Source organism: Podarcis erhardii (assembly GCF_964252035.2).
Source record: "Podarcis erhardii genome assembly, chromosome: 3".
Taxonomy (NCBI): Eukaryota; Metazoa; Chordata; class Lepidosauria; order Squamata; family Lacertidae; genus Podarcis; species Podarcis erhardii.
Window position 1 is genome coordinate 61,647,285 of NC_138507.1, and position 11,933 is coordinate 61,659,217.

General features: G+C 39.5%; 2 protein-coding genes across 6 annotated transcripts in view; one reads left to right on the forward strand and one right to left on the reverse strand.

The window, feature by feature from the left end:
* Window positions 1-3,084, forward strand: part of PDE7B (phosphodiesterase 7B) — a 170,719-nt gene extending 167,635 nt beyond the window's left edge. For all 4 annotated transcript variants that reach the window (XM_081855342.1, XM_081855343.1, XM_081855340.1 and 1 more), the window contains one exon: window positions 1,918-3,084. In XM_081855342.1, coding sequence (XP_081711468.1) covers window positions 1,918-2,135 — 218 coding nt within the window. In that variant the 3' untranslated portion in view covers window positions 2,136-3,084. The remainder of the gene's footprint in view (window positions 1-1,917) is intronic.
* On the reverse strand, window positions 2-10,800 carry LOC309338279 (uncharacterized protein). Of its 2 annotated transcripts, XM_081855396.1 has the most exons (6): window positions 6,915-10,800; window positions 5,835-5,930; window positions 5,131-5,192; window positions 4,082-4,114; window positions 3,331-3,526; window positions 2-1,051 (listed from the first exon to the last, which is right to left on the reverse strand). In XM_081855396.1, coding segments are annotated over exons 1-5 (345 nt in total). In that variant the 5' UTR covers window positions 7,067-10,800; the 3' UTR covers window positions 2-1,051; window positions 3,331-3,524. The 2 variants fall into 2 exon arrangements, 1 of the variants encoding a protein (XP_081711522.1); XR_014154817.1 differs by lacking the exon at window positions 5,835-5,930 and having other exon boundaries at window positions 3,331-5,192.
* Window positions 10,801-11,933: the final 1,133 nt, after the last annotated feature.

Genomic DNA, 11,933 nt, shown 5'->3' on the forward strand with positions numbered 1-11,933 from the left:
TATGCAATGCCTTCCATCATTAGCCTGATCATAAACCAAATGGTGAAGTACAAATAGATTATTTATGTAAAAGTTACCCAAAGTCAAATTAGTTTTGCAAACAATCCAGGAGACCAATTTAAGCTGCAACAAAAAAGTATATACTTTTTTGTAACTAAAAAGTACATACAGGGCAGATCAGCCGTATGGAATCTTTCACTCGCATGATCTGATGCTTTGTCAGACAAGTGAAATGCGAGGGTTGGGGAAGGAGAGTGAAAGATGAAATATGAAAATGAAGCCTCAGACATTTTTAAGGCTGGAAACAGAAAACAGATGGAGAGCTGCATGTGGTGGTAAAAGCCCTTTCCCCATGTCCTGTTGCTATGTCAAAACCCATTTTGCAAAATTTTGAAGAAACAGAATAGTCCCACCACCACCTGAAGCCTCCTTACCAGACAGAAAAGTAGTTATAATGTAGACACCATGCTCAGTGTTCCTGTTTCCAAATCACTTTCAGCGTTCTGAGGAGAAAAATCTATGTGTAATGGGACAGACATTGGTTCCATTACTAGCTATAATTAAAAAAAAAAACAGAATTCATGACCACCAACCCAGTAAAAAAGGGTGCTGCAAGAAGTACCTCTAGATGAACCTTGTTGCTTACCTTCTGCAACACAGCCTCAATTAAATACTTAACAAGGAAACAAAATCTGAAATCCTGTATTCGTGCAGGACCAAGTTGTTTGTGGTTTTCCAGGAATCCTCCACATCTTCCCCTTTCCCCCTTTGTACACATCAAAGCACATGCGCCTGTGAAGTTGAGAGGTGGGATGCACCCCAGTTTTGCACATTTTGAATAAGCAATTGGAGGATTTACTTTACCTTCACCTCTTTCAAATGATTCAAGTCACTAAGATACAAAAAACTTCCATTCTCCCCCAAACCTGGATAGACTATTTACAAAGTCCTCTTAAGTCTAGGACAGAATTGAAGGACAAGGCTCGTTAGTTGAATAACTCAATGGTTGTTTTCCAGTTAAAAATAAATCCTCTGTCTTTTGGTCCTGTGCCTGCCAAATAAAAAAAGATACTTATAAGCTTTAAATGTTTTGCTCAAAGAAATGCTTCTACTTTTTTCTGAGCTTTGCGGTATTCAAAAGTTGGACCAGCTATGGTTAAAATCAATGACAGATTAAATTGTTTTGGTGTCTGTCTTCTTTGAGTAATTAAATATGAATGTACCCAGAGATCAAATTCAAAAGATAAATGTCTGATATTTTTATAATAGTAGCAGCATCACATGAAATGTGTTCGCAACAATTTATGGCCCAACTCTAATTACTGTTTCAGACATTGAACAGATGTTTATCAGGAGTTCTCAGTTCCAGTTCCTGTTCACATTATAACAGTGGTCACCACGAAAATATACAATTGTAATATCCTTTTCTGGATTGTGCAAAGTAGCCCTAAGACTTCCTGAACTAGTAAATAAGCTCTCAGGACAGGGGGCACTAATAGATGAGCTAGGTCAACGTCTCTGCAGGAATTAAACAAATGCAAATTTAATTCAATTTAAACTTAAAATTGGATTAGACAACTAATTCAAGCTTCTGCATGGGGCAAGTCTGCACAGTTCAAGTGGTATACCATTGCCCTTTTTTATTAGACAATTTCCATTGCTGAAAACAGAAGAAAGGAGTTGACGTAGAAGCAACTGGTGGTGTTGCCAGCTTAATTAACATAAATTTACATTAAATTTAAATAAATTGAAGGCCTGAGGCTACATGAGGCTCCAATGTTGCCATCTTCCCCCCGCCCCGCCCCCCCATCACTGCTGAAGAAAACATGGTCCACAGGTTTTATTTCAAGCTTTGTACTAGCGGGAAGGCCTAGCTGACTTAGCTGCTGATATGCTCTGCCTCGTGTTTTCCCTCAGGCTTCATGACCTACATTGTAGAGCCACTCTTTGAAGAATGGGCCAACTTTACTGGGAACACACCCTTATCTGAAAACATGCTGAACCATCTGAGGAGGAACAAGACCAAGTGGAGAAGTCTGCTTCATAAGCAATACAGCAGCAGCAGGAGCACTGACCACACAGCCCCTATGACTGAAAATGAAGAACAGACTTTAAATGAAGGAGAAGCCCCATAGTGCTGGCTTAGCACTCTGCTGCAGTGCTACTACCTTTCACAACAGTGAACAAAACCCTAAGGAGTCTGTTGGGCCATGGTCAACAATGCAGGAAGCGAAGAAATCAGGGAGGAAAGCCAAAGCGACAGATGTCCTCCTCAACTAAACCTACACCACTTCGGGGTTTGGCCCTAAAGTTCAGCCAAATCCCACTTCCTCATCTTACTATCTGAAGCCATTCATCACTTCTGATCACAAACTGCTTGAATGAGAAGCTTTTCAGTAGTGCTGAAGCTGGGGCAGTAGGCAGGTACCAGCTAATAAGAGGATTAGAGGATACAGGCAAGACCAATGCATTCTTGGTTATCTATTGCATTCACTTTGGGTCATGCTGTGACGTGTGTTTGTGAATGACGGCTTAGAGCAATGTACAGTCTTCAGTCTGGCAGCTGGGCTGCACATTAAAACCCACCACCAGCAGCGTCAGAAGGACATCTGGCCATGCAAGAGAAAAGCGTCTCATTTTAAACAATTAAAGCCTTTTTAATTTTTGTATTTGGTGCACTGGACAAGGAATCTAAGAACCTTGATGTAAGGTTATTCTGTGTACACAAAGCTTTTTCATGGTGGTGCCCCATTTTGTTAACCATTTTATGCCACTTTAGGTAAAAGACTGGCATTCTTCTCACTGCAAGAACAGTATTTCCTATCAAATCCAAAAGGGAAGAGTTGTACAGTTTAAATGTTTCCAGATGTCTCTTTTGATGACTGTATCTGTGACCTGTTTATATTCGCACATGTGTGTCTCCTGTACATATAAGGCGCTACTGATCCCATACCGAAATAACAAAGTATTATGGGAAAGCTACCTATATAAACAATGGCACTGTGAACAAAATACTTTTAGTTTTAGTATTGGAAGCATTTGTAAAGATGTTAGACTATTAATACACTTTTGTTTGCAGATAAAGGCCTTAACCTCTAGCATCCATTACTTTCTGATGGCTATCAAAAGTCATCTCATTTTAGTCCGGCCTGTTTTCAGTTGCCCAAGGGTTAGATTAGAAGGGCAATTTATTTGAATGCTTGATACACCTGCGGCTCCGTAGTGTTAAGCCACACTGCTCTAGTTAAGCTGCACTCAGTTCAGTTGTTGCCAATCCCTACCCTCCTCGTATTTTCAAATGATCTGTCCATATTTCCCACAAAATTTTACCTTATTTAGGAACATGGTGGCAAACTGCAACCCAATGAAGCTTGGAGAATAAACACTTAGGGAAAATCAGCAAGGGCTTCATCGTAGTCATGGATCTTGTTGAAATTTTGCAGTAATTGAATATGCTGAGATGTATCCACAATCATTGGGAGTAGAGAGGCACACCCCACCAAAAATTTGTTGAAAGTCATATTTCCTGTCAGACATAAGCTCATTCTTTTTATCATATAATGAGAAGTACTCTACCTACAACAATCACAAACAGCTCATTTTGAATCTCATGAACTCAGTTTTGCATGCCAAAATTAGCAGAAATATGGGAGTACAGTAACTGATTACTGAATATATAGGGGGGAAATTTTCTGGACTCACTTTCTCCTATATACAAGTAGAACCATTAATGGTTTTGCTTATCTACTAGTGCTTCACCAAGCACATTTCATGATGATAGTTACATCTTATTTTGGGCTGCTGAAATTCAGAGAAAAATACGAGATTTCCTAGACTTGTTTGAGAGTGTGATGTGTTTTAACAATTTAAAGAAAAATCATCTTGAAAATCATCCAATCCGTTATTTTTTTACACTAGTCACATATAAGTTATGTGACTATTAGGTGTGATCTACTTCCAGATTTGCCATAAAATTGCTTATTACATAAGTACTCCTTAATTTCCATGATAACCAAACTGTTATACAATTATGAGGGAGTTTCTATGACAGATTAATTTCAAAAGGCAAGTGAGTACATACAATTACACGTCAGCCCATTCTTCCGTATGCATCCTGCAATGGAAATGTGAATCATCATAAAGTTTAACTATCCTTTGATTTCAAAAAATTCATCATCAAAATAAGGAACAAGTCAACTACCATGAAATCTTAGGTGTTGCCTGAATTGGAACACAGCAGAAAAGCAAACTCACAACAATGCAAAAGAACATTTTGTTTGCAAGTCAAATCAAGAGCTTACTTCTGCTCAGAGATTGAAATATAAAGCTTTTTCTCCCTTTGTACAACGTGGAAGAAAGTGTACTGAGCAAACAGAGCTTCAGGCACACATTTTAGTTGCAACATACTGCAAGAAATTCACTGAAGAACAGTGCTCAAGAACTCTGTGACATACACAACAGCATTACATTTTGATTAAACTCAGAGTTCTCTGGACGAGATATGGTACATCTGTGCTTAGGAAACACCCACACTTTCATTGCCTTAATGAGGCCTATAGCAACTCCATATAGCCAATTCACACAGCTAGAGCGGTAATCAGTTTTTTCTGTCTCAGCTTCTCTGACACAGATGAGTGCACTGTTCGTTTAATAAGGGAGCTCTATCTGTGCCACCAGCACATGATAAATTATAACCTGCTGTAGGAGAAACCTGGTTGTGTGAATGAATGTCTTGAAGTGCTACTTCCATTAGTTTAAAAAACAGATACTAAAAGCAAGCATTAAGAAGTGAAATATCAGTGATTTGCCAAAAACCAGAACTAAGAAATACACAGCAAGAGCCACAGAGTCTCCAAGCCAAAGGAATGTAAACCTTAGTAAGTCCCAAGGCAGAAAGGAAAGCTTTGGTTGAAAAAATAAAATACTAGTGTGATCTCTTTAGATTAGTGTGAAAATGGACTTTGAAGCCACATTTCACTCTGTGAAGAAAGGAGCTTTATATAAATAGTAATAGCAGCATTAACTTGTCAAAACTATAGCAAAGACTGTTCAAGATTTTCTTCCACATATCAGGATAAGAAAAAGCTAATTAGGATTCCATAGAATATTATTTTAACCTTAATTACCTACCGTGGTATCTCTGTGTCTTTCTGAAGATTGAAGTCAACCATAAAGGAGGGATGAACAGATTGCTGAAAAGGATAAATTCCTGAATGTTTCAATATTTAACTCCACTTTGACATTTTTCTACAATTCTTATCAGATTTCTTTCTTTTTCAATTTAGGTGGGCAAGTGGGCCACATTGTGATACCAGTGCACTTTAAAACCCTAGCTGCAATTTACTCAAATATTCCAAAACTATATTCATATACTTGTGAGAAGTCTCACTGATTTCAGTGAAACACACTTTAAATAAAGGCTGCAATTCCTAAGCACATTTACCTGGAAGTGACAAATAAACAAAAATTCTAGAGTATGTTGATGTTCTCCCCAAGTCTGAAAAACAAGATTTCTCTGGGCATTATCTTCTTTCATTTTTGAATGGAAGAATGGCTATTATGGACAATTTTATTCTGATAGGTCATGTACCAAGCAGTCTATTCACGGGTCAGTCTGAGTTCTTTATCTAGATATGGGCATAAGACACCCTCAACAGCATTTATTTCTGTGGGAACCATACTGCAAAAAGAAACTCTTGCTTTTGTATTGTGGCAAATATTTTAGCACAGCGGATGGCATCCACTGCTGTCTCTCCACTGAACTGATGGAAGGCATGTCAGCAAAACAGAGATTTGGGCAATTTCCAATTATTCCCCTCCCTTCTGCTACCTACCTATGCTTCCCTAAATCTGTTCTGAAGGGCTGGGGGGATCCCTCCAAAGAAGATTTTTTAGTTTGGGGATCACTGAAAATTTGCTCCATTCCTCTCCTGCTAACAGATGATGAGCATAACATTGGTAATACTCAATCATATATATATTTAGGTACATAAATTTTACATGCAAATAGAAGTTAGACTTGAGTATAAAACACATCTTTTTACATAAATCTATGCCAAATAGTATCACATGGTCCTAACAAAACCAAATGTAGGACCAAACTTTAGCTACTATGATTGTGTATGAATATGCATTAAGCTGAAAGGAAGCAACAGATTGTGTTTGAGCATAACACCAAGCCACAGTTCATTAAAACCAGTTTGTTTACCAAGCCATGCATTTTGTTCACAATTGATACAATGGATTGTTTTGTGTAATGCTGGTTTGTTGCCCACTCTGCTGCCTCTGCAGTGGCCAAGGAATGGCATGGCCTTCACATTACTGGTTCTCTTACTACTACCTAGCTACAAAAATGGGGCAGGAACATACTGGTTACACCTCATGCCAAACACAAGCCACAAACTTTTCCTCTCTTCCCCAGTTCTTCAGAATGCCCTACACATCTCTAAATCCTTCCTTCTCAACCCTCCTGAATAAAATAATTTCTTGCTGCAAGACATCTCCCTGCAGTATCATGGCCATTTCTTTAAAATTTGTTAGCCACCCCAAAATATGACTGATGATAATGGAAGGGATGCATATACTACTCCAGTGGATGCTCAATCATCCGACACCAGCTCTGAAAGAACTACCCACCCAGCTTTACCAATCACCCAGTAAACACAAAAGACTCTTGCCCAACTTCTGCCTCCAGAGACCCTCTTAGCTGTGAATGAAACACCAAACTTCCCCACCATAAGCAGTGTAAGATGGACTCTTTCCACAGACATGAACATACCCCAAACCACCAACCTCTGTTTCATACCTGAACATATTTGAAGTCTGCTCCCAACTTTGTAAAAATCAATTCCCGACTCCGACTTCTGACAGACCTATCTATGGGGCCAAGGTCTGCATTATGTCAAGTTTCTTACCTGTAGTTGGGGCTCGGGATGGTAGTTGCTCTTCTTCTTTTCCTATCTTGGAACCTAAGGAAGGTTCTCAAAAGACTGTAGGAAATACACAGGCAGTTCATCAGCCCTCTTGGTCCCATTGCACAGTTCCTCTGAGGCATCTGACAGCACATTCAGGCTGATATAGCAGTTGTTTCTGGTACAGTCACCATCAGCCTCTTTGTCCTCTTGATGTTTGTACATGGCTACCATGATAATGGCACTTACTGAAGCTTTGCCACCGAAGATGCCTCTCCAGAAATTCCAGGAGCAGAAGAGATGATCAGCCTAGCCAGCAAGGGAGCAGCCTGTCTTGGCCACCAATGCTGCTGACTGCCCAGTAACCAAGGGTGGCATCTGTATCTAGGAGTGAGGCTAGTTTATAGTAGAACAGCATAGTGCATGGTTCTACCCCAGAGTGCTTATTGTGAGTAGTGAGAATTTTTAAAAGCTTTTAAGAGTGTTCATCTTTGCACAGCACTGAAGAATGCAACAACTGAACCCTTTCAAGGACATTTCTTTGGACAGCTGGCTAAGTATCGCCTCAATGCAGTTCATATTCTAGAGTTCCCTTTTGTACTTTTCTTCATGTGTCAACAAAAATCCCTCTCACTTTCTTGTCCTTTGCTTCTGTAACAACAGCTACTACTAGTCTGCAGCAGCAGAGCTGAGATATTGCTAATGCAGCTGACACACATAAACAACACCATCTTTCCAAGGGAATACAAAGTAACACAGAGTGTTTATGTAATTTTTTTAAATAAAAAACACACTCTCCCCAATAATTGCTATCACACGTTGTTTACAATCTTCAAACCTTGGTACTAGTATGATTACTCTGAGTGAGCAATCATCCTTGGACTGCCTGAGTCCATGGTGATAGCATGATACTGACCAAAGGGGGACTTCAGAGAGCTAAGTACTGAAGGGTCATGAGCGTTTCCCAGAAGCAGAACTGCCAAAAGCACATAAATGGGGAAGAACAAAGATCAGCTTCATGTACTTGCTATAGATAGGATTTTTGTGAAGCTGCATTTGTCTTTAAAATTGGGGTAAGATATTAAGAACAAAGGAATGCTTTCAACATGTGCTCTTGGATACATGCTAGTAAAAAAATGGCATAAATTTTCTCATTGCAAAGTGGAGCTAGGTTGGCAGGCTGGAAAGGAAGAGCTTATCATGGCATGGGTGTGGGGAACCCTAATGCTAGGCAGAGGAGGAACGAAGGAAAGAGCTGGAAAACTGCCAGTGAGATTCACTTGGCTGCATGAGCATTTTCTAACAACTCTTACCCATGTGGGTGGCTGGGATACAAGGCTGGAACAAAAGGGATTAACCCAGGATAGCAAGTTTGGCTGCAATGATGAACATAGTTCAAGCAATCAGAGAATCATGAACCAGCTTCAAACCATGATTTCATATTCTAATATCCTGGTTGTATATAAGCCATAGTTAGGTGGCTGGGGAGGGTTTGGATGTACAAACTACAGTTAAGTTAAACAGACAAACTGTGGTTTAGTGTTAGGTCTGAACAAGGCCTTGTGTGAAATTGTGACTGCTATGCAGTGATGCCAAGAACTAAACTGTATCTTTAACATACTGCTGTGAGTATTCATGTCAAAAGATAACTGTTAATAAAAAAAAATATAGAAGGATGATGTTTGCATATGTGGATATCTCACATTTTAGCCAATTTAGTCAAGCATTTGCTTTGTGCTTGCATCTTCACAAGAATTTTTGCCACTTTCAGATGCTGTTTATAAATACAGGCTGAAATCTACAAGCCTGCTGAACACTCTAGACTATTTCTGAAAATCCCCCTACAGTTCAGAATTGGTTCAGGAGTGGGTAATACTTCTTATCACAGCAATCCGTGTGGTTTGGCCCTCTTAGAGCACATCATACAATTAGTAAGAAGTTCTCAGAATGCACTTCAACTTTTAGATGTCAAAACATCCCCTATTTTCTCACTTTTCTTTAATCAGGACTCTCCCCCTCCGCATCAGGATCTCTTGAAGCCCTTCTTGGTCACAGAAGTATCCTAATAACTTTTATATTTGTGAGTCAAGGAAACAAACCATGTATTTCTGACTGCTAGTAAAAATTCTCCATTACCAAATCAAAAACTGATGAGGGTGGGAAAGGGTAACATGACTCCTATAGCCCAACATTCAATTTCATGCCATTTGTTATTTGGGCTGCCTATGCCAATCTGCATTATGAGTTAATATGCTAGAAATTTTGATCCCATTTTCGGGCTTTTCCAGTAGTTGAGAACATACTGCACTCCATAATTTTCCAAGTGTCAGAGTTCTGTGCAGTGTTTTTTATCAAATATCCATAAATATTAAAGTTAGTCAACACCAAGTACAGAGAATTTATTCAACCTATATTAACCCTAGTGTGAAATATAAGCCAATGCTCATTTATCAATTGAAAGATAAGCAAATTAAAAATAATAAACCACAACCAAAGTGCTGTCTCTATTCGCATGATGATATTTTCTACAGCTGAGTTTCCCCCTTCTACTTATTTAACTTGAAATAATGCTTAATGCAGGGTAAAATGCTGCAGAAAAAAACATCAGTATTTTAAAAGATGCAAAACTCCTTAGATGAAGCAAAAAGTTTTATCAGATAAAATGTATTATTTAAGATACTAAAAATGACTTGAGGGCAGATTACTGAATTATGGGAGGTATGGTAGTGCACCAAAATTCTTATGATTAGCAGTGTATCACCAGATGGCACTTCTGCTTTATAAAAAATAAGCCCTAGAATATGCTCCAGATAAAGGAACCTCAAGTCCCATTTGCATCCCAGGATCCAGGAGATCCAAGAAATCCAGGCTACAGAGGTGATTACTAATTCTGTGCCAGGCAATGGTAACTCTATGCCATGCAATGCATTGATTTTTTGGTTTTGGAAAGAAGACCGTATGAAATGTAAGAGAGAACTGCAAAACACAACTGCCAAGAGTTAGAGCTCCCATACAATATCAGGAGACGCACAAGCACCAGAAGACAAAGAACAACCGTGCATCATGAGGACTGAGCACTTGTAGAGGTTTCACTCCACTGATAAATATTAACAGACCACAGGGAGAAGGGGAAGACAGCAGCAAGCACACTGAGCAAAGAAATACCACGGTCACTACAGTCCACATACTACTACATAGCTGGTCAGCTAGCTGGTCTAGTTCCAAGTGCTGGTGCAGCTGTAATCTTCTAAAGACACCAACAGAATGGGGATGCCATACAAATCAGGGTGCGGGGGACTGCTAACAGAACAAGTAGCATAGCACAATAGTAGAGAAATATGTGGTAATGAGCCCACAGAGAGGGGAATTTACCTCTGGATATGCAGGAATCCTGTTTATCACCAGGCAACTGCAGCTTTTGAGAAACTAGCCTTCTACGCTCAAGTTCTTTTAGTATCTACAAAGACCTAGAAACTTCATAGCATGAATATCAACAGACTAAAAACAAAACCAAGGTATTTGGTTGTTAAACTCTACTTCTGGGAAGAAAAGGTGCTGTCTATGGAAGACAGGCAATATAAAAGCAAAACTATTTTTTTTTTTTTGCAAAGCTATAGTATCAGATTGCCCTCTGGTGGTTAGAAGCATGTGTTAATCACATTTAAAATACATGGGTTGGTCATTAACATCTACGGTAAAGGATGTGACTGAGATACCATTTTCACAATCAGGATGACGGAGGAATTTGTTCCGTATTTTTCCGATCGTCCTTTTGGCTCAGAATGCAATCATACATTCCTCTGGATTTTGCAATAGTTTTGGTCCAAAAACCTGTGCACAATAATACGTATTTTATGTACTGTATTTTTCACCCTATAGGGCGCACCTAGTTGTTGTTGTTTTTTTGGGGGGGAGAAATAAAGAAAAAAAAAAATTCCCCCCCCCCCAGGCGGATATCTGCCTGAAGCCTGGGGCGCGCTCCGCTGCGCTCCCCGGGTTTCGGGCTGCAGGCTGCTGTCCGCAAGCCTTGGTAGCCCGGCGGGAACTCCTGCGGGCTCCCAAGGCTTGCGGATAGCTTCATGAAGCCTGCATTCGCCCCATAGGACGCACACACATTTCCCCTTCATTTTTGGAGGGGAAAAAGTGCATCCTATAGGGCGAAAAATATGGTAAATTAAGTCATATTAAAAGACGAAATGCATTAAAAGCATTGAAATCTGTGTGTTTTGTGGGGAAGTGCATGTAAAATGCATCAACATCATCCTAATTTTTAAGTCTGCAAACAGGGATGGAATGAACCTATGATTGAGGACCAGTGACAGTGAAACAAAATGGATTTAGGCTAGTCTAGTTTAGGCTAGTTTAGGCTGGGTCTCTCTCAGTTTTTGGACTGCAACTCCCAGCATCCCTAGCTAACAGTACCAGTGGTCATAGATGATGGTAATTGTAGCCCAAAAACTGATGGAAACCCAAGTTTGGGAAACCCTGGACTTGATAGTCCTCAGGGTCCCTTCCAATTCTATGATTCTATGAAAACCAACCTCACTCTCAAAATTTCATTGTTCAAAATACAACCACAACTGAACATTCTAATACAAAATGAGTTCCGTTTGGAAAAGTTACAAGCAACTGAAAATTATGACAAACATGGAAAAAACAACTATAAAATATTTCTCTTTTAGCATGAGTGAAACACTCATTAAAACAAGGTTTTTACTCACTCAAAATGTATGGTATAAAGATTTTTATGCAATAAAATCTACAACAGTTGAGAGTAATAATTGCCGTGTCTAAAGGAGATACAGATAACACTCAAATCCAAAATGTGTTGGGGGGGGGGCTGTTAGTGACATTGTTATGCAAAGTGTATGCAGGGCCTTAATTATCTTGTGAATTGCTGCTTGCCTTCTGGAGACCTTTGATATAGCTTAGACATACTGCTAGAAGCAGAGTTTCCTGCATCTGCTGTCCTTCCAACCTGACTCCTTTTTCACCTCTCCCCTCAAACAACTGAGAGACAGA